This window comes from Hemitrygon akajei, chromosome 18, assembly GCF_048418815.1.
Source record: "Hemitrygon akajei chromosome 18, sHemAka1.3, whole genome shotgun sequence".
NCBI classification, from domain to species: Eukaryota; Metazoa; Chordata; class Chondrichthyes; order Myliobatiformes; family Dasyatidae; genus Hemitrygon; species Hemitrygon akajei.
In genome coordinates, this window is record NC_133141.1 from 19,831,313 (window position 1) to 19,855,062 (window position 23,750).

General features: G+C 43.8%; 1 protein-coding gene across 3 annotated transcripts in view; it reads left to right on the top strand.

The window, feature by feature from the left end:
• The window catches only part of asic1b (acid-sensing (proton-gated) ion channel 1b), an 857,627-nt gene that overhangs the window by 647,035 nt on the left and 186,842 nt on the right, over positions 1-23,750 (top strand). The window contains exon 1 of one of the 3 annotated variants that reach the window (XM_073071029.1): positions 13,703-15,099. The exons of the other annotated variants lie outside the window; for them this stretch is intronic. Coding sequence (XP_072927130.1) covers positions 14,554-15,099 — 546 coding nt within the window. The 5' untranslated portion in view covers positions 13,703-14,553. Of the gene's footprint in view, positions 1-13,702; positions 15,100-23,750 lie in introns of those variants that run through there. 3 annotated transcript variants of the gene reach the window in all.

Here is a 23,750-nt window from a genome sequence, read left to right on the forward strand (position 1 = left end):
TTTTAACCTACTCCAAGATCAATCTAACCCTTCCTTCCTACATAACCCTCCATTTTTTTCAATCATCCATGCATCTAAGAGTTTCTTAAATTCCCCTAATGTATCTGACTCCACCAGCACTCCAGCAGAGCATGCACCCATCATTCTGTGTTTAAAAACAAACTAACTTCTGATATTTCCATTATAGTTTCCTCCAAACATCTTTAAATTATGCCCCCTCCTATTAGCCATCTTCACCCTGGAAGAAAGTCTCTAGCTATTGACTTGAACTATGCCTTTTATCATCTAGTACACCTCTATCAAGTCTCATCTTCCTTTGCTCCGAAGAGCAAAGCCCTAGCTTGCACAACGTATCCTCATAAGATATGCTCTCCAATCCAGGAAGTGTCCTGGTACATCTCCTCTCCACCCTCTCAAAAACTTCCACATCCTTCCAACCCAATGAACCTATCAATTTCTCTGGATATTCTTTTAAATGTAAAGTGGACAATAGTGGCCCTCCTGAGAGGATGGTCCTTCAATGCCCAAATTGTTGAGGTTACCATCTGGTTTAAACACAGTTATCCAGACAGATTGCTCCAGTCATGGTCCTTGGATTGTTTTGAGTTTGATGAGTTTAGCCTATGTGTCATGCAATTAACACAGCAAGATCCCTCAAATAGCAATGTGATCTTGAGTAGAAAGTAATTTCTGTGTTGTGAGTAAAGGTTAGATTTTAGTCCCAGATACTGAGGAAGACTCCACAACTTCTCTGCATAAGTGTAATGTAATATTTCATACTCACTAGAGAGAGGATCTCAATTTAGTGTCCCATCTAAGAATGGCACCACTGGCAGTGAAACAGTTCCTCATTAATGGACTCAAAAAAAAGTTTTTGTGGTTAAACCTCCAGAGTGGAACTTGAAGCCATAACCTTCTCAGAGATGTAATTTTGTCCCAATTATGCCACCACTGACATCATCAAGGTATTGAATTCCATTGATGGTTTGAATTTTGATAGATTATGGCCTGGCAAGGATGAAAGGCCTTCCTTCTGGCACATGATGAGGTGGACTTACTGGGGGAAGGGGGAAAACACAGAAACCAAACTGGACAAAGAGTACTGGAGACCAGAAGACTGCAGATGCTGGAACCTGGGGCAACTCAGGAAGTCGGGCAGCATCTATAGGGGGAAATGGACAGGTGACATATTGGGTTCTGACCTTCATCTTGACAATTAAAGTTTCTCAGGAAGTGACTCTGCCTGTCACTTAAGAGTTCTAAATGGGGTGGATACCTAATTTCATACAACATGCCGAAATGTCCACTACAAAGGGGCAATACCTGCACAGTTCCATGAGACTGAGAAACATAACACTTTTCTGCCTTTGGAGTCAGAGTCTACTATGGCAATTAAACATTCACACTCCCTCCCCCGAGTCCCTTGCATGAGTGACACACCATGACTGCAGAGGATGCTAGCAATCGCCAAGACCTCTGATCCCAAACAAGTGATTTCTACCACAAAGAAGAATGAGGGCCACTGCTATATGGGCACAGGCTCTCCTCTAACTCCATTGCTCTGAAATACATTGGTGTTGCCTCTTCACTGTTCCATTTCAGAATCAGAATCAGGTTTAATATTGCTATCATACATTATGAAATAAGTCATTATGTGGCAGCAGTACATTGCAAAACATACTAAAAACTGTAAATTACAGTAAGTATATATATTTTTATAAATGCAAAAAGATGGGGAATATATTGAGTTAGTGTTCATGGGTTCAATGTCCATTCAGAAATCTGATGGCTGAGGAGAACAAGCTGTTCCTGAATTATTGAGTGCGTACCTTCAGGCTCCTGTACCTGCTTCCTGATGATAGCAATTAGAAGAGGGCATGTTGTGGGTGATGGGGGTCCTTAATGATAGATGCCACCTTTTTGAGGCATCATTTCTTAAAGATATCCTTGATGCTGGAAAGGCTAGTGCCCTTGATGGAGTTGACAGAGTTTACAACTTTCTGCAGCTTATTTCAATCTTGTGCAGTGTTTCCCCACCCCCCAATACCAGACGATGATGCAGCCAGTTAGAATGCTCTCTGTGATACATCTGTAGATATATGTGTGCCTTTGGTGATGTACCAAATCTTCTCAAACTCTGAATGAAATATGGCCACTGTTGTGATTTCTTTGTAACTGCATTGATCTGTTGGCCCCAGCATAGATCCTCAAAGATGTTGACACCAAGGAACTTGAAATTGCTCACCCTTTCCACTTCTGATCTCTCAATAAGTACTGGTGTTTGTTCCCTCATCTTACTCTTTCTGAGGTCCACTATCAATTCTAGTCCATGCTGAACCATTTAAACTGCCTACTCCTATCAACTTGAGCCTGGACCAGAGCCCTCCATACCCTTGCTATCCATGTACCTATCGAAACTTCTCTTAAATTTTGAAATAGAGCTTACATGCACCACTTACACTGGCAGCTTGTTTCACACTCTCACAACCCTCTGAGTGAAGCTTCCTCTCATGTTCCCCTTAAACTTTTTATCTTTCACCCTTAACCCATGACCTCCAGTTGCAGTCCTAAACAACCTCAGTGGTTTTAGCCTGCCTGCATGTACCCAATCTATATCACAATCAAATCTGTCCTCAATCTTACACGTTCCAAGGAATAAATTCCTAGCCTATTCAATCTTTCCTTATAACTCAGGTCCTTCAGACCTGGCAATCAATATCCTTGTAAATTTTCTCTGTGCTCTTTCAACATTATTGACAACTTCCCTGCAGGTATGTGACCAAAACTACACACACTACTCGAAATTAAGCCTCACCAACATCTTATACAACTGCAACATAACATCCCATCTCCTATACTCAATACTTTGATTTATGAAAGCCAAAAACTTTCTTTATGGTACTATCTACCTGTGATGTCACTTTTAATGAATTATAGACCTGCATTCCTAAATCCCTGTGTCCTACTGCACTCCTCAGTGCCCTACAGATCACTGTGTAAGTCCTATCCTGGTTGGTCCTACCAAAGTGCAGCACCTCCTACTTGTCTGCATTAAATTCCATCTGCCAATTTTCAGCCCATTTTCCCAGCTGGTCCAGACCCCCCTGCAAACTCTGATAGTCTTCCTCACTGTCCACTACACCCCCAAGCTTGGTGTCATCCACATATTTGCTGATCCAGATATAGACGACAAACAACAAGACCCTGCACTCATTCCTGCAGCACTCCACAAGTCACAGACCTCCAGTTAGAGAGGCAACTATATACTCTGTGCCATCTCCTGAGTAAATACAGATGCAAAAGAATCCATTTATATCTCCCCATCTCTTTTGATTACCATTGTGATCTTTCGGAGGACTAACTTTGTCCCCTGCAATCCTTTTGCTCTTAACATATCTATAGAATCTCTTGGGATTTTCCTTCACCTTGTCTGCTAGAGCAAAGTCATGACTTCTTATTGCCCTCCTGATTTCTTTCTTAAGTGTTTGCTTGCATTTTCCATACTCTATAAGCACCCCATTTGTTCCTAACTGCATATACCTGCTATGCACCTCTTTATTTTTCTTAACCAGGGCCACAATATCTCTCAAAAACCAAGGTTCCCTAAACATACTATCGTTACCTTTTATTTTGACAGGCACATATAAGCTTTGTACTTTCAAAATTTCACTTTTGAAAGCCTGCCACTTATCAAGTTTACCTTTGCCAGAAAACAGCCCGTCCCAATCCACACTTGCCAGATCATTTCTGATGCCATCAAGACTGGCCTTTCTCCAACTTAGAATCTCAACTGGCAGATGAGATCTATCTTCTTACATATTTACTTTGAAACTAATGGCATTATGATCACTAGATGCAAAGTGTTCCCCTACACAAAATTCTGTCATCAACCTTATTCCCTAATAGCAGATTAAGTATTGCACACTCTGTCTGTAGGACTTCTATGTACTGATTAAGGAAACCTTCCCAGACACATTTGACAAGCTCTATCCTATCTTGTCATTTTACAGTATTGGGAGTCCCATTCAATACGTGGAAGGTTAAAATCATCTACTGTAACAAACTTATATTTCTTGCAACAGTCTGATCTCTCTACATATTTTTTCTTCTAAATCCTGTGGATTGTTGGGTGGGAAATAATGTAGCCCCATTAATGTGGTCATGCTTTTCTTATTCCTCACTTCCACTCATAAAGCCTCACAGAATGGGCTCTCCAGTCTGTCTTGACTGAGTACTGCTGTGACATTTTCCCTGACTAGTAACACCATGCCTGCCCCTTCAATCCCTCACCTTCTATTGTGTCTAAAACGACGGATGCGACACAGCGGGAGGGATTAATGTTTGAGCTGTGCCTAGCCACACAGTCATGGGTATAGAGGGAGTAGAGCAGTGGGCTAAGCACACATCCTTGAGGTGTGCCAGTGCTGATTATCAGCAAGGTGGAGATTTTATTTCCAATTTGCACAGTCTGGTCTTCCCATGAGGAAGTTAAGGGTCCAGTTGCAGAGGGAGGTACAGAGGCCCAGATTTTGGAGCTTTCTGATCAGGAATAATTGTGTTAAATGCTGAGCTGCCATCAACAAACAGCAGCCTAACTTAAATATTAGTATTATCCAGGTAATCCAAGGCCGTGTGAAGAGCCAATGAGATCACATCCACTGTAGACCTACTGTGGTTATAGGCAAACTTGTATAGGACAGAGTTGATTCTAGTCATAACAACCTCTCAAAGTACTTTATCACTATAGAGCTGAGTGCTACTGGACAATAGTTGTTGAGGCAACTCACCCTGCTGTTCTTGGGCACTGGTCTGATTGTTGCCTTTTTGAAGCAGGTGGGAACTTCTGACTGTAGGAATGAGAGATTGAAAATGTCTCTGAACACCCACCAGTTGGCTGGCACAAGTTTTCAGTGCCCACCTAGCTACACAATCAGGGCCTGATACCTTGTGAGGGTTCACCCTCATGAAAGATGTTCTGACATTGGCCTCTGAGACTGAGATTTCAGGGTCACCAGGTGCTGCAGGGATTTGCACAGGTTTAGTTTTATTTTCTCTTTCAAAGTGTGCATTGAGCTCATCTGGGAGTGAAGCATCACTGCTATTTGTGATGTTAGGTTTCACTTTGTAGGAAGTAATGGCCTCCAAACCCTGCATCCGATTCTGCCTCTAACCTCAATAAATAAGACTGTAAGACGTAGGAGCAGGATTAGACCATTTGGCCTGTAAAGTCCGCTCTGCTACTCGATCATGGCTAATTTATTGTCTTGCATTCTCCCTGTAGCCGTTAATGTCCTGGCTAATCAAGAACCTATTAACTTCCACTTTAAATATACCCAATGACTTGGCCTCCACAGCCATCTGTGGCAAAGAATTCCACAGATTCACCACCTTCTGTCTAAAGAAATTTCAACTAATCTCTGTTCTAAAGAGACGTCCTTCTATTTTGAGGCTGTGCCTTGTGGTCCTAGACTCCCCAACCATAGGAACATCTTCCCCAGATCCACTCAATTTAGGCCTTTCAATATTTGGCAGGTTTCAATGAGATCCCCCTCATTCTTCTAAACTCCAGTAAGTACAGGCCCAGAGCCATCAAACGCTGCTCATACATGAACCCTTTCATTCCCAGGATCATTTTTGTGAACCACCTCTGGACCCTCTCTAATGCCAGCACATTCCTCCTTAGATAAGGGGCCCAAAACTGCTCATAATACTCCAAGTTTGCTCTTAACTTCTTTGCCTTATAAGGTCTCAGCATTATATCCTTGCTTTTATAATCCAGTCCTCTTGAAATGAACGCTAACATTCCATTTGCCTTCTTTACCATCAAATTTACTCGCAAGTTAACCTTTAGGGAATCATGCAGAAGGACTCCCAGGTCCCTTTACACCTCTGATTTCTAAATTTGCTCCCCATTTAGAAAATAGTCTATGCCCTCCTTTCTTCTACCAAAATGCTTGCTATACACTTCCCAACACTGTATTCCATCTGCCACTTCTTTGCCCATTCTCTTAAGTTCTGCAGACATTCCATCATCAAAATCATTGACATATTACATAAAAAGGGGTCCCAACTCTGACCCCTGTAGAACACCCCTGTCACTGGCAGCCAACCAGAAAAAGCCCCCTTTATTCCCATTCTTTGCCTTCTATCAATCAGCAAATTTTATATGTATGCTAATACCATGGTTTTTATCTTGTTTAGCAGCCTCATGCATGGTACCTACTGAAAATACAAGTTAACAACATCCACTGACTCTCTTTTGTCTATCCTGCCTGTTTTTTTTCCCCTCATAGAATTCCAAAAGATTTGTCAGGCAAGATTTCTTCATAAGGAAACCATGCTGACTTTGGCCAATTTATCATGTGCCTTCAAATATCCTGAAACTTCATCCTTATTGATGGACTCTAATTTCTTCCCAACAACTGAAGGCAAGCTGAATGACCTATTATTTCTTGTCTTTTGCCTCCCTCCCTTCTTAAAGTGTGGAGTGACATTTGCAATTTTCCAGTCTTCCAGAACCATTCCAGAATCTACTGTTTCTTGAAAGATCATTACTAATGCCTCCACAATCTCTTCAGCCACCTCTTTCAGAACCCTGGGGTGTAGTCCATCTGTTCCAGGTGACTTATCTACCTTCAGACCTTTCAGTTTCCCAAACACATTCTCCTTAGTAATAGCAACTGCACTCACTTCTGACCCCCGACACACTCGAATTCCTGGCATACTTCCACAGTTAAGACTGATACTAAATATTTATTGAGTTCATCCGCCATTTCTGTGTCAGCGATCCAATATCCACTCTCGCCTCTCTTTTACTTCGTATATAGAAACCTTTGGTATGCTCTTTTATATTATTGGCCAGTTTAACTTCATATTTCATCTTTTCTCTTCTCATTGCTTTTAGATGCCTTCTGTTGGTTTTTAAAAGCCTCACAGTCCTCTAAATTCCCACTAATGTTTACTCTATTATATGCCCTCTATTGCTTTTATGCTCTCTTTGATTTCCCTTGTCAGCCATGGTTGCTTCATCCTCCCTTTAGAATACTACTTCCTTGGGATGTATTCCATTGTTGTTCTGCTATCATCCTGATAGTGTCCCCTTCCAATCAACTTTGGCCAGCTTGTTTCTCATGCCTCTGTAGTTCCCTTTATTCCACTGTAAGACTGATACATCTGATTTTAACTTATTCCTCTCAAACTGCAGGGTGAATTCTATCATATTATGATCATTGCCTCTAAGGGTTCCTTTATCGTAGGCTCCCTAATCAAATCTAGTTCATTACACAAACCACAATCCGGAATTGCCTTTTCACTGGTGGGCTCAACTATAAGCTGCTCTAAAAAGCCATTACATAGGCATTCTACAGATTCTCTCTCTTGGAATCCAGCAGCAACCAAATTTCCCCAATTTACCTGCATATTGAAATCCCCCATGACCCCTTTTTTACATGTATTTTCTATCTCTTGTACCCCACATCTTGGCTACTGTGCAGAGGCCTGTATATAACTCCCATCAGGAGCTATAAATGCTGGAACTCCCTCCCTACAGCAGTGGGAGCACCTTCACCAGAAGGGCTGCAGTAGTGCAGCAAGACAGTTCACCCCCACTTTCTCAAGGACAATTGAGGATGGGCAATAAATGCTTACCTTACCAATGACACACACATACTAAAATGGCTTCCTCAGTGGATCAATAATTTTAATCAAGTGAATAACTGAGAAGGGAAAAATCACAAGATTTTCATCCAATTGTTAATCAACGACTCCTGTCACAAGGTGAAAGATGGTGTGACCATGATGCTTGTTACAGTTGAACATTCTGCTGTTGAACTTGGAACTAATGAATGGTTACATCAGCAAGGTGCCATCAACATGATTAAAGAGGATCCTGTCTTGTCTAAAAGCATCTAATGCCCCTTAGTAACTCATAAAATAAAAAATATGGTAGTATAAATACCCAGTTATTATTTGAAATCCGATTTATAGGAGTTGAGAGCTTGACATAATTAGCAAGTCACAAGCTGTTGATAACAATCACACAATGCATTAGCAATCTAGGCAGAGACAGATGGATCATTTGTTGTTGGCATATGTGCTCCAGAATGCTCCATTTGATCTTTTTTACTCCTATTATATCCACATTGTTTTCAATATGTGAGTTCAGTCAATGTCTTTTTCATTCCTGGTTGCTGGCAGATCATGTTGAATATCTGAGCTATCCTTCATTCAGAGTTCAAGGTGGTTCCCCATCCCACCTTTTCCTTGCTTCTGGGTTCTCTTTTCATTCTCCCTGCTTTATCAGTTTAACCATCGATCTCCTTACCCTCACCTTGCATTCTATTTTAATTCAAGTGTTTTGCTAACGTTGGTCCTGAACTTGAAACAGTTCTGTGCTGGCCTCAACATAACCCTGATTATTAGCACTCTATTATTGGTGGCTGTGCCTTTAACTATTTTAAACCTCTCTGGGTGGCAGGGTGGAAAGACGTCTCTGCCAAAGGACTTGTAAGGTGCTCCTTCCCTCAATTAGCCTGCAGGCCACCCTTGGGCAAGGTATAGTACCTGCTTAGTGCCCCCCCCCCCCCAAAAATCAGGGTCACGTGAAGCCATGGGAGCAGGTGGTGGATGGTCATATGAGTAGCTGGTACATATCACAAGTCCTGATTATCTGACCACTGACACCAGGCAGACAGTCTCTGAAGGGCATTGATAATGGCTGGGGTCACCCATCTTGTAAAGACACTGCCCAGAAGAAGGAAATGGCAAACCACCTTTATAGAAAAATTTGCCAAGAACAGTCATGGTCAAGACCATGATCACCTACGTCATACAACATGGCACATAATAATGATGATGAAACCTCTCCACTTATCTCTTTCCTTCTTTGAGACATTTCAACACAACCCCTTTGACCAAACTTTTGCTTATCTGTCCCAAAAGGCTCAGTGCCTTATGTTTGTTTGGTAACTTTGCTCTGAAGTGCCTGGGTGGGGTACTGGGGGGCTTATTACAATGAAGGTGCTACATAAAAACATGTTGGCCTTGGAGAGTTGCAATATTACTTTGGGGCTCTTGAACTCAATCCCCCAACTAATGAAGGCCAGCACACCATACATCTTGATTTGTTATCTTTACCTGGGACAGTTTTATTTTGTAAACATTCCCTTCTTCAAACTTACTGAAGTATTATTTTTCTCTGTTGCCTATGGTAGGCCAATGTGCTGTGAGTCGGAGCCACCTGAATCAAGTTCCACTGGACAGGGAACTGTTATACAAGTCAGAGTCATACTGTATAGAAGTAGAACATAGAACAGTACAGGCCTTCCAGCCCGTAATGTTGTGCTGACCCTTTCATCCACTCCAAAATCCTTCTAACACTTTCCCTCCCCCATAGTCCTCTTGACCACCCTATTAACTTGTGCTGCAGCTTTGAGGGATCTATGGACAGAAAACCCAAGATCCCTCTTTTTCTCCACAATTCTAAGAATCCTGTCATTAACCCTGTATTCTGCCTTAAAGTTTAACTTTTCAAGTGAATCACTTCACATTCCTCCGGACTGAACTCCATCTGCTGCTTTCATTTCTGGTCTTCATCCTATCAATGTCCGGTTGTAACCATGACAATCTTCAACACTATCCATCACTCTACCAACTTTTGTGTCATCTGCAAACTTACTAACCCACCCTTCCACTTCCTCATCCAAGTACAGTAATTTATAAAAATCCACGAAGAGCAGGAGTATGTAGAATACCACTGTTCACCGACTTTCAGGCAGAATACACTCAATCTACTATCATCCAAAGCCAATTCTGAATCCACGCGGACAATTTCCCCTGGGTCTCATGCCTCCTGACCTTCTGAACGAACCAACCACGGGGAACCTTGTCAAATGCCTTACTAAAATCCATATACACCACATCGATTGCTCTAGCTTCATCAATATGTTTTGTCACTTCCTCAAATAATTCATTCAGGCTCATGAGGTATGGCCTGCTCTTCACAAAGGCATGTTGACTATTACTAATTAGACTATGCTTCTCTAAATGCTCATAAATCCTGTCTTTTAAGAATTCTCTCCAGTAGTTTACCCACCACTGACACAAGATTCACTGGTCTATAATTGCCAGGATTATCCGTATTACCTTTCAACAAAGGAATAACATTTGCCACCTGATCATCTGGTAGTACCTCTATGGGTAGTGAGAACACAAAGATCATCTCCAAAGGCGCAGGAATCTCTTCCCTCACTTCCCATAGTACTTAATACTTCTTGTTACACTACTGGCATTTAGGGTAGCAGTTAAGGTCCTCCATCTCTGGCAGTGTTTAGGGCTTCCTTCATCATGTCAGTGGCTTCCTCTCAGTTTTCACTAGTGTCAGTCATGCAAGTTCCAGGAGGAGACTCAGGAATACTGTCACACTCAGATGTAGAAAGATTCTTCATTGCTGTTTCTGCAACAATTTTTTTAAAATCAGTTGTTAGCCCTGAGCTGAAACCCCCAACCTGGAGGATCAGTGGACCACTGTTAGTCTGGCTTCTACCCTTGACCTGTTTGGCATGGGTGACCTTACCATGAACCAAAGCATAAAGCCCTGACTCCAGCCAACATAGCTCTCTGGGTCATTGAGGCATGCAAGCCTCCAAACCCTACAACAAGATTGTGGTCCACTTGGAGGTTCCCATAGTAACATGGGGTATATCCCATCCAGCCCCAGAGACTTATCTATCTTAATTTTTTTTAACATTCCAGCACATCCTCGTTCCAAGCGTCAACATGTTCCAGCATGTTCTAAGCTAACCTCACATTTGTCAAGGTCCCTCTCACTGGTGAATACTGCAGCACAGTATTCATCAAGGACTTACCCTATCTCCTCTAACTCCAGGTGCATGTTTCCTCTTTTATCTCTGATCAGACCTACCCTCACTCTAGTCATCCTCCTGTTTTTTTACATACATGCAGAACACCTTGAAGTTTTCCTTAATCCTACTTACCAAGGTCTTCTCATGTCCCCTTCTAGTTCTTAAGCTCTTAAGTCCATTCTTGAGCTCCTTTCAAGCTACCTTGTAACTCTCAAGATTCCGGTCACATCCTTACTTCCTATTGTCTAGATGTTCCACTTCTCTTGTCAACTATGGTTCCTTCAACCTGCCATCCTTTCCCTGCCTCAATGGGACAAACCTATCCAGAACCCCATGCAAGTGCTCCATAAACAACCTCCACATTGCTTTTGTGCATTTCCCTGAGCACATCCATTCCCAATTTACACTCCCAAGTTCCTACCTAATACCGTCATAATTCCCCTCGCCCAATTAAATACTTTCCCATACCATCTGCTCCTTTCCAACATTCCTTGATTTTCACCTGTCTACTTATCCCGCTTTCTGACACTTGCCCCAGAGACTTCTATGTTGTGGTGTTTCAAGTACTTGACTAAATACTAAAGAGTCAGAGTGTGGTACAACAGGGAAGCAGGCCCTTTGGCCCATCAAACCCATGCAGACCATCAAGCATCCATTTACACTAATACTATTTTATTCTCCCCACATTCCAATGCATTCCCCCCCCCCCCGATTCCACCACTCACCCACACACTAGAACCAATTAACCCACCAACATCTTTGGGATGTGTGTGGAAACTGGAGCATCCGGGGTAAACCTTCATGTCACAAGGAGTACGTCCAAACTGGGTCACTGAAGCTCTACAAGTTGTACTACTGTGCTGCCCATTTCAAATGCTGTGAGAGTGTCTGCCTCCACAACACCTTCAGAAAGTGTGTTCACTATTCCAAACACTCCCTCTGGGAGAAAGGATTGTTCCTCAGACCTTGCTGCACCTGACAGGTTGTGGAGGAAATCCTGTGATACTCCATTTCTGGGGTAGAGCCTCACTGATAGGGGCAGCATTGGCACTACCACATTGTGGCCTCGTTCTCTGGCTGCTGCCAAGGCAGCTTATGGCAAGGGACAGGACCACTCAAAAAATCCCTACTGAATTCTGTGCTGTCCTGGGGAAGTGAGGCCAAACACAAACTAGAGGAACAGCATCTCATATTCCCCTGGGTAGACTACAGCCTGATGGTAAAAACATTGAATTCTCCAACTTCTGTAACCTGCACCCTCTCTGTCCCTTTTCTCTCTCCTCCTGATCTGCCCAGTTCCTCCTACACCCACCCTAGCCTCCACCACCCTATTCCTTTCCCCTACTGCATCTGTCCATCATCCACACCCCTCCCACTGGGTCCCCTCCCCCACCCGCTCCATCTGTCCGTCACCCACACACTCCTCCCACTGGGTCCCCTCCCCCACCCACTCCATCTGTCCATCATCCACACACCCCTCCCACTGGGTCCCCTCCCCTACCCACTCCATCTGTCCATCACCCACACACCCCTCCCACTGGGTCCCCTCCCCCACACACTCCATCTGTCCATCACCCACACACCCCTCCCACTGGGTCCCCTCCCCCACCCGCTCCATCTGTCCATCACCAACACACTCCTCCCACTGGGTCCCTCTCCCACCCACTCCATCTGTCCATCACCCACACACCCCTCCCACTGGGTCCCCTCCCCCACCCACTACATCTGTCCGTCACCAACACACTCCTCCCACTGGGTCCCCTCCCCCACCCACTCCATCTGTCCGTCACCCACACACCCCTCCCACTGGGTCCCCTCCCCCACACACTCCATCTGTCCATCACCCACACACTCCTCCCACTGGGTCCCCTCCCCCACCCACTCCATCTGTCCGTCACCCACACACTCCTCCCACTGGGTCCCCTCCCCCACCCACTCCTATCTGTCCATCAATCACACACCCCTCCCACTGGGTCCCCTCCCCCACCCACTCCATCTGTCCATCACCCACACACCCCTCCCACTGGGTCCCCTCCCCCATTGTTCCCATCTGCCCATCCCACCTCCATAACTTGGTTCCATGCTCCACCTTTCTTTCCGATCACCATCAATCACCCCCACCTCTCCCCTCCCAGTCTCTGTCACTTTCTCCACTCTCCTCTTCTCATCTGGATTATCTGCTACCCCTTCCCCTCACCTCTTAATACCGACCATTTCCCCTCTCCCTTTCATTCCAGATGAAGGGTGTCGACCCAAAATGTCAACTCTCCATTTCCAACCACAGATGCCGCCTGGCCCGCCGACTTCCTCCAGCAGTTGTGTGTTTCTTCTTTGTTCCCTCCAGATTCTGCCTTTTCTCCTCTCTCCGCTGTTATTGTGCGGTACGGCCCTTCAGCCCACCATGCCGACTTTCTTGCCCATCCATGCTGCTTTGTAGTCGAAGGAACTGACGGGACTGATCCGCTCACCTTACTGAAATGGCGTTTCGCAGCCGGACTTAATTTTGTCCTTTTCTACAGAGGCGTCACTATAAGTACAGAAACCTCCCCCTCCCCGCCATCTCCTCACTTCTGGCCCAGTTGGAGACCCCTGTTGCCACAGCATACAGTACGGGGCCGAAACCAGGACAGAGCTACAGCACTGTCGATATAATGTAAATTAAACTCCGAGTATGACCAATGAATGAGTCGTAGCAAAGCATCAAGTCAAGCCGAGTTTATTGTCATGTGCACGAGGACAGGTACACTGACAAACTCGCTTGCAGCAGCTTCACAGGCACGTCGTCGCAGACAGCACACAGGCAGAACATAAAGAATCATGAATTATACAAAACGGTGAAGAAAGAAGGAAAGAAACCCGCAAAAACAAGACCTTAGTGCAAAAACAAAGACATATTCAGAGATTCTCAGCGCATACCTTGAATTTAAAATGCAGTCAGGTTGTGAAAGTGTGCAGTGTACAGTGCAGTCCGAAGAAATTAAGATGCGCCGTGGCGCTGAGATGTTGCTGTCGGGGATTCCTGCATTCGCAAGGCGCGTTTGGCTCCAAGAATGATCAGGATTCTGGCAAGTAGCCGAGCATTGCAGGAAGGAATGGGTTAATAGGAGGGTTTGCTGCCACAGTGTACACTGACTCACTTGAGTTTATTTGAGCGGCCTTTCAACGGCGTGCCTCGATCACTGTTTATTTAACACCTTTTACACCGCAGAGTTCCAGTCCTTCACCCCAGCGAGTTCGAAGCACTGGCGAGCATCGTGTTAGTTAGTACCTTTAATTGGCCGGTAGCCTGTCTCCTCCCAGTTTTGCCGCCCGCTCCGGTCTGTCTGGCCGGGGCTGGTGCAGGACTTGGTTGACAGAGGGAGCTGCTGTTTTCTGATGCTGCCCTTTCAGATCAGTGTTTCTGCAAAAGCAGCCTGTCGGAGGAGCGAGGGGTGCGTCCCAAAGAACAGTGCGGGATGGCATACCTGTCGTGGGCACTTGAGAGAGGATAGGAGCGGTCCACGCAGGTACATCTACTCGGTCAGTGTGCTTCCCCATCTCTGTAGCTGAGGTGGAGGCTGTTCAGTCACTCAGCAGGAGCATGTATGCACAGTGCATCCTGCCAGAGAGAAGCGTGCAAGCACTCTTTACTACTGCAAGGTAGAAAGGACTTTAGCAATGATGGTGCTGAACTGATGTGGCTAACACCAGCATGGACCATTCCCTGCACGAAATCACCCAGCCATTTCTGGAGCACACCAAATTGCATGGCATCAGGTACATCTCCTGCAAGCGTCTCTCATATCAACGGCGGGCGCTGTGGCTTCTGGCTCTAATTGTCTCGTTCGGGCTCCTATGCACCTGGTCCTCCAATCGGATCAGGTACCTGTTGTCCTCGCCAGTCCACACCAAACTGCACATGATCTGGGCTAAGAACCTCTCGTTCCCAGCTGTCACCATTTGTAACAACAACATGCTGGTTCTGCGAAGGATGACCAAGTCAGACATCTACCTGACTGGCCACTGGCTAGGGCTGCTGAACAAGAGCCACAGCATCAACCCCAGTGTTCTCGAAATCCTCAAGGACAAGCAATGGAAATGGGTAGAAAAGTTGCTGGATTTCTCTCACTTCTTGCCCCCACGAGCAACCGAGAGCGCCATGTTCCAACTTCTCAATCGCCTAGGTCACCAAATCGAAGACATGATCCTTGACTGTAGGTTCCAGGGGCAGCTGTGCGGACCACAGAATTTTACAACCGTGAGTTCTGGTTTTATATATACAGTACCTTTATTCTGCTTGGCTTGTTTCCCTGTGTTTTTCAGGGGTTGGATGTGTGTTGGGGATGTCAAAGTCAAAACAGTTCTGTTGGCTCAAATTTGTTTCCACTGACCTGCCTCTGAGCTTTCACTGCTTTATCCTTTGAAGCCTCCACACGAATGCTTTATCTACAGACTCTCCCAATCTGTGAAGTCTTATTTTTCTCTCTGTAGTCCATTGAAGGACACAAAAGTGGGTAGTTTTCTGTATTGTGCCATCATGCTACAACAAAGTATGTTCAAATTCTTATTACACCTAAAGAGATGTAAATGCATGAAAATCAAAATATAACTGTAGGTGCCTGACATCTGAAATAAACAAGGGCTAGAAACACTCAGCAAGTTAGGCAGCATCTGTGGAAAAAAAGAGTTAATGAATCAGGTCCAAGACCCTTCGTCAGAACTGGAAAAGAGAGGAAGCAAGCTATGGTTAAAAGGCGTCCGTTCCCTCCATTTCAGTTGCAGAGAGGGTGATGGATGTATAGGTAAGACAAAAGGGAATTCTGTGATAAGGTGAAGCCAGAATTATTCTGGGGATAAGTTATAACAGCCATTGAGTTGATCGGTTAATAAGGGCAGATAGAGAATGTTTTCTGTGGTGGGGGAGTCCAAAACCAGAGAACGCTGCCTCAGAATAGAGAGGCGTCCTTTTAGAATGGAGATGAGGAATTAATTTAGCAACAGAGTGGCAAATCTGTGGAATTCTTTGCCACAGGCAGCTGCGGAGACCAAATTTTTATGTTATTTAAAGCAGAGGTTGTTAGATTCTTGATTGGTCAGGGCATGAATGGATACGGGGAGAAGGCAGGAGATTGGGGCTGAGGGGAAAAATGGATCAGCCATGATGAAATGTCAGAGCAGACTCAATGGGCCAAATGGCCTAATTCTGCAACTACATCTTATGGTCTGGTCTTAACACAAGCAAAGGAGTACATATGTTTCTTTAGAACCTTGAACAACTTTACCGTTTTCTTTAAGTGATTTCAATCAACTTTTTTTCCAAAAAATGTTGCGTTCTAGTAATTTATTATTGCTTACTTCATCTTACAGTTTTGTCTTGTAATGTGCTGATTTTATGTATATTTACATCAAAGAAACTGACTGCGTAGGGTGTAGTAGCTCTGTGGTGATATTAACTGGGATAACACAGGGTTGTCCCTTCAGTGACATGTTCAAATCTGCTTACTGCAGCTGGGAAATGAAATATTTATTAATTAATCTGGCACAACAAATTACATCAACTGTGATGACATTTACTTATTGGATTGTTGTTAAAAATTATGATTCATTTCCCACCCTTGCCATGTCTGACCCATATATGACTCCAGGCCCAAAGCAAACAATGTCATTGACTCTTTCTTGACTGTCCTCAGAGATCATCATCTCTGGTGTAAGTGTGGCCCATTCCCTGTACACTCACTGCAATAGATACCTGAGTTACTTTAGACCAGTGTACAGATCTCTAGAACAAGAGAGTGAAAAGTGTCCCCAGTCTTGCCGTAATCCTGACGTCCACCTTTGCGTGTTATCCAAACACCATATGTCACTGTGTTCTGAGGTTCTATCTGTCCCTGATATTGTTAAGGATGCCATGAAACATTCCACTTAGCTGGACAGTGCTGTACCACCTGCTTCTTGTAGAAAAGTTGTGCAGGAAAACATATTTGACCACAGCTCAGTCAGGGAGTGATATGAATGGAATGTCCTCAAAGCTCTGTGAGACCAGGAGATGGTGGATTCAGTTGGTTCCTTGAGTAGACTGTTACATTTGGCTGTTGGGAAGCCTCATCATCAGAACTCACAGCCAAAGACCGTATTTGGCTGGTGGGGAGAAGAGCCTCCCTGTCAGATCCTTAACTGACAGCTGAAGCCTCAGAACCACTCTATGCAGCCCTTCGGGTGATTTCACTGGGGATGAGGTCATCATTTGCTAGGTAGGTATGGAAAGAAATACAGTAGTCCTTTTTAGTCTCATTCCAAGCAGCCATATAACACGGGACTGTGCTGTAGGAATTATTCACAGGGATGTTTTCTGAGACGATCATTGACCAACTTGTGAAGATGCCTTCCAATTTGGCTGAAACTATCTGGTCTTCCAGCGCATGGAGCTGTCCATGACCAAATATTCCAAGCTGGCATTTTCCAAGATCCAGAACTGCAGTGAAGCCTGGTGCAACCACAGTAGAGGGTCACAGTGTAGGGGTCCACCCACCATTGTGCTCTGAGGGCTGGAACCCATGATTGAAATAAAACATCCTGGGACTATTTACTCAAGAAATATATGTAAAGGAAATTTGAGCTCCTGTTGGTATGATGTAAGTGGAATGATGTGGTTTGTACTGACAAAAGTGATGTATATGTATCATATTTGCAAGTCTTGTGAATAAAGTAATATTTTTGAAGTTAAAAAAATACTTCCTTCATTGGCAAACCTTCGTGGCCAAAGCTGATTATCTCCCATGGAATATTTTATCTGTGGGCCAGAAAGTGGTCACTGAGGCTGATCTGAGATTGGTTGACTGTTGCAACTTGGTTATATATTTCTGAATGCGATAGGTAGGAGTGGGTTGTTGCTCTGGTCTTCAGTATATACTGGTCATCAGTATATCATTGCTGTCATTTTCACTTTTCCATTTCCTTTTGCTGTGTCTGGTTTTGAGGTACTCAGGAGCACCTAGCATCTAGTAGTCTTGGACTGCCCTGCCATTGGGCGGAGACCTTGCCTTCAGTATCATGCAGTAGCTGTTGTGAAACCAACACTCCATGTTAAAAGAAATCATGGATCAGCATCTGCCATTTTCCATGTTGCTGTAATCGTTACAACAGATTCTCCGTCCATTCAGGGCTGCCCTGAGCAGTGTTACCCTTGGAATTGGTGATGATGTTGCACTTCTTGACATTTGCTTCAAGGGGGTGCTCAATGCTTTCTCAGCCCTCTCCTTGAATACACACCTCACCTGAGCTCAGAGAAAACTGGCTCAAGATACAATTTGTGATAGGAAATAGGTGCTGGTCTGGTCAGTGATGCCCACATCCTATGGTTTAATTAACCCAACACACTAAGAACACTTTGAAGTCTTTGATTTACCTGTAAAGTGCTCCATAAACTCCAGAAATTTGTTGTAGATTTGCAAGTTTTTTTTTGTTTCATTCTCTTAAGCAGTTTGGAATCTAACTTATCACATGCTTATAATATTGTAGTCCTCATAATATCTGAATAATATCACCAGTGATACTGCTTCATTACCCATTTACAGCCCAGTAAAATACACCCTTCGCTCACACTCACCATGTGGACACCCAAACTGTTATGAATTTGCCTTGGAGATGTTGGACTAACTGTGTTACTGCATTAACATCAGAATATAGAGAAGGCTACAAGCTCCAAACCCCCGCATTGTGAGGAAGATTAGTCACAGCTAATTGCTAACAGGGACTGCCTTAGTCTTTTATCTGCCACTGCCTTGTCGTTTTTTTTCTCTTGGGGAGTATTGCAGAGAGTAACAACACACAGATCTTTTGTTTAAATAAATTTTATTATATACAATAGTCCTCTGGCCACTGTGGGTTCCTGTTATTCTGCAGAGAGAATGGAATCCCATAATATAGCTTGGAGCAACTGCCAATCTGATGTAGGAGCTCCAGTCTTCAAAATCAAAGTTTTTTTTTAGATCATTGATAACATCTCACCTTTAAAAGATGTCATTAAATTGGAGAGGGGGTAAAAAAAAGATTTATGTGGATGTTATTGAAACTGGAATGTTTGGGTTTTAAGGCGAGTCTGGAGAGACTGTGACTGTTTACCCTGGAGTGCAGTGGTCTGAGGGATGACCTAATAGTGGATTATCAGGTGAATAGCCAGTCTTCAGGGTAAGGGAATCTAAAATTCAAGGCATATGGTCAAAGCAAGAGGGGTAAGATTTAAAAGGGACCATAGGGGCATGTTTTTCACACAAGGTGGAATGAGCAGCCAGAAGAAGTGGTAAAGGTGGGTACAATTGTAACATTTGAAAAACATTTGGACAGTTAGATGGATAGGAAAGGTTCAGAATGATATGGTCTAAAAGCAGGCAAAAGAGACTTCCTCAGTTAGATAACTTGGTCAGCATGCACAAGTTGGGATAAAGGGCCTTTTCACTGCTATTTAACTCTATGACTACAGTAAATGCATTAGTCTAGCCCTTGAACTCTAAGGAACTTGATATACTTTTGCTTGACCTCCATTTCCTCTATTAAATATCTCAGATTTTAATTGCTCCACATTGTCAATTGTCCCTTTCTGCTGCCAGATCTGGAATCCCCTCCCTAAACCTCTCTACCGTTTTTCTCCTTTTAATTTCTGCATCTTTGGTCACCTGTGTCTTGACATCAGTTCTTCTTTGACGCTCCCATGTAGCTCCTTGAGGTACTTTTGCTGTGACTAAGGCTCTATATAAATGGAAGTTGTTATTGGCCAAGCATGAAACCTGTTGCACAATCTGTTTTAAGATTATAAGACTCTTCAGAGATATTTCAGTAAGACTGGAGTGATAACATAGAAAGTGATGCTGATTCTTTATGTCTTGTGGTTGTGGGGGGGTTGGGAGAAGTAGTGTGGTGCCGCGCATATTGACGAAGAATGTGTTTGCAGTTATTATAAGATTAATGGTATTGACTGAGTAAAATCAGTATAGCGAGTATGCTGATGGGTACGGCCTGCAGCTTACTGTTTAGAATTAAATTGGACTGGTGTCACATTGGAAATGATTAAAATGTCTTGAATTAGATTCCAGCGACAACTTGCATCCTTTCCCCACTGCTGCTTCCTGATTACCTGAGTGCATCCAGCATTTTAGTTTTTGTATTAGATGTCCATGATTTGTTGTTTTGACTTTGAGCTTCAAAATCACCTTTTAATACAATGACACCTCCTGGGGCACTACAAAGGAGCATTGGTAAGACAGATTTGACACCCAAATACATCAAGAGATGCTTGATCAAACTGGCAGGAGCATCTGAAAAGAGGAAGGAGAGATGTGATGTTGAAGAGAGGTTTGGATGGGGCTCAAAGAGTTCTGAACGCATCCTCAGAGCAGCCCACCTGAATGGTTTTTGTAGGAAAATTCCTGGTGGTTTTGTCACTAAGAGCATCAGACCGCAATAGTGTTGAGCTCCATAGATGGTCCAGTAATCTCCTGAAGACAACTCAGAGCAATCCAGGAGATAGATTTATCTGGCAGTGTATGGGACATCACACGCAGTCAGGTCATAGATTGAACCAGCTCTAGAGAATGAATAGCCAGAGCTTGAACTAATCAGAATAATGATTTTAAGGGTAGAGAAGTCCGGAAAGTTGGACTTTCTTCTCTGCTCCTCTTCTGGACTGAGATGTGATGTTCAAGTGGAGCAAATGCAGTAAGTAAGGGGTGTGTGCAGGAAAGAAAGACCATCTTTAATTTTTTCTAGAGCAGTAACAATGATCCTATCACTTGGTCTCACCCACCCCTCACTACCAATTATACAAAAGAGCACCTCAGTCACTATCCAGTGATTCCCTTTTGTGAGAGGCTCAGAGTCAAAGGTCAACTATGATGTCCCTCCCATGGGAAAGCTAACAATCCAGGAATGACCATCAACTATGATTTTTTATTTTGACTTCAGCTTCAAAAGGGTTACTTTAAAAGCAAGTGTGATTTTAATCAAGCCAAGTTAATAACATTCTTCATTGATGTGGCTCCCAGTAATGAAGCCCAGAAAAGGAAGTCTGGCTGAACCCATCCGAAGTTACTCTGGCCCATCTGTTGGAAGAGGGTTTTGATAGAGTTAAGTGGGCATTGAGTTCCCAGTCTCCTGCATCACCTGTGGCTTGTGTCAATGCCTCCATCCAAGCCATATTGAGGTAAATTTCTTTTTGCCAGTGATCACAATGAAATGTTAAGAAGTGAAGGGACTTCTATCAGCAGTGTGTGGGGAAATGTGCTGCAAGAAGTGTATGCCATTTACAGAGAACTAAACCGTTCACAGATCATGTTAAATGTATTAGATAGATAGATAGATAGATAGATAGATAGATACTTTATTCATCCCCATGGGGAAATTCAACATTTTTTCCAATGTCCCATACACTTGTTGTAGCAAAAACTCATTACATACAATACTTAACTCAGTAATAATATGATATGCATCTAAATCACTAACTCAAAAAGCATTAATAATAGCTTTAAAAAAAAGTTCTTAAGTCCTGGCAGTTGAATTGTAAAGCCTAATGGCATTGGGGAGTATTATATAATCTTTTTACTAAATTATGGTCTTGTGGCCAAATTTGGGGATGATACAGAGGTAGGCACAGAGTTTAAAGGAAGTAGAATCTGCAGAAGGACGTGGGCAGGTTAGGAGAGTAGAAAAACAAATGGCAGATGGAATATAGTGTAGGGAAGTGTATGGCCATGAACTTTGGTAGAAGGAATAAAGACATAAATTATTTTCTAAAAGGGACAAAATTCAAAGATCAGTGATGCAAAGGGACTTGGATTCTCTAAAAATTAACTTAAAGGTTATAGTAGTAAGGAAGGGAAAAGCAATATTAGTATTAATTTCAAGAGAATGAGAATATAAAAGCAAGGATGGAGTGCTGAGGCTTTATAAGGCACTGGTCAGACCACACGTGGAGTATTAGACCATAAGATATAGGAGCAGAAGTAGGCCATTTGGCCCATTGAGTCTGCTCTGCCATTCAATCATGGGCTGATCCAATTTTTCCAGCCATCCCCACTCCCCTGCCTTCACCCCACACCCTTTGTTGCCCTGGCTAATCAAGAATCTATCTATCTCTGCCTTAAATACACCAAATGACTTGGCCTCCACAGCCGTTCATGGCAACAAATTCCACAGATTTGCCACCCTCTGAATATAGTAATTTCTCTGCATCTCAGTTCTAAAAGGACGTCATTTAATCCTGAAGTCGTGCCCTCTTGTCCTAGAATCCCCTACCATGGGAAATAACTTTGCCGTATCTAATCTGTTCAGGCCTTTTAACATTCGGAATGTTTCTATGAGAAACATTCTCCTGAACTCCAGGGAATACAGTCCAAGAGCTGCCATACGTTTCTCGTACAGTAACCTTATCATTCCTGGAATCATTCTTGTGAATCTTCTCTGAACCCTCTCCAATGTCAGTATATCCTTTCTGAAATAAGGAGCCCAAAACTGCACACAATACTCCAAGTGTAGTCTCATGAGTGCCTTATAGAGCCTCAACATCACATCCCTGCTCTTATTTTCTATATCTCTAGAAATGAATGCCAACATTGCATTCGCCTTCTTCACAACTGACTCAACCTGGAGGTTAACCTTCAGAGTATCTTGCACAAGGACTCCCAAGTCCCTTTGCATCTTTGCATTTTGAATTCTCTCCCCATCTAAGTAATAGTCTGCCTGTTTATTTCTTCCATCAAAGTGCATGACCACACACTTTCCCACATTGTATTTCATTTGCCATTTCTTTGCCCATTCCCCTAAACTACCTAAGTCTCTCTGCAGGCTCTCTGTTTCCTTAACACTACCCGCTCCTCCACCTATCTTTGTATCATTGGCAAATTTACCCACAAATCCATTAATACCGTAGTCCAAATCATTGACATACACTGTAAAAAGCAGTGGTCCCAACACCGACCCCTGTGGAACTCCACTGGTAACCGGCAGCCAACCAGAATAGGATCCCTTTATTCCCACTCTCTGTTTTTCCATGGGCTCTTATCTTGCTAAGCAGCCTCATGTGTGGCACCTTGTCAAAGGTCTTCTGAAAATCCAAGTATTATGGGGTTGAGCCCCATATCCAAGGAAGGATGTGCTGGCATTGGAGATGGTCCAGAGGAGGTTGACAAGAATGATCCCAGGAATGAAAGGGTTAATGTAAGAGGAGCATTTGATGACTTTGGACCAGTGGATGAGTGAAGACCTCAGTCAGTCAGAGTTGACCATGGATATTGCATCCTAGCTGTCTAGATACACAAGCCAGGGCAGTACGATATGGAGAGCAAGCTGTTGCCCATGTAGCAAGCTCCCCGTCTCCATGCATCTGATGAACCCAAAGGAACAACAGAGACTGTATCAGAGACTGATACAGGTTGGTATTAGAAGGGTTGCAGGAGTTGCCAGTTAGCATTGTACTCAATGTAAGACTGCCTTAGGAACTCCCAAGGGATTTTTCCCCCTTGGGGTTTACTCCCAAAGCCTTCCCTATGAGTAGCTATAGCTGCAAGACAGCAGAGGTTCCTTCTCCTAGATGAGCTGCCAGCCATGGCTGACAAGCCCCATCTGCCCGAAGCGATTGGTTTTAAAGTGCCAGGTAACCCACCTTTGCCTCTTCTCCTGTCAGTAGAAACGGTTCTGCCGGGCTTCGTAGCTAAGCCACAGGTGAAGACCAAGGAGCTCGACTTGGTTGTCAGAGGTGATTTGAGGTGCACGCTGTTGGGAGGTTTAATTGGTAGTGGGAGCTTGTCCCCTTTACCACCCCCAGCTCTCACAACCTTAAGGAGCCTGTACTTACTGGAGTTTAGGGGGATCTCATTGAAAACTACTGAATATGGAAAGGCCTAGATATAATGGACATGG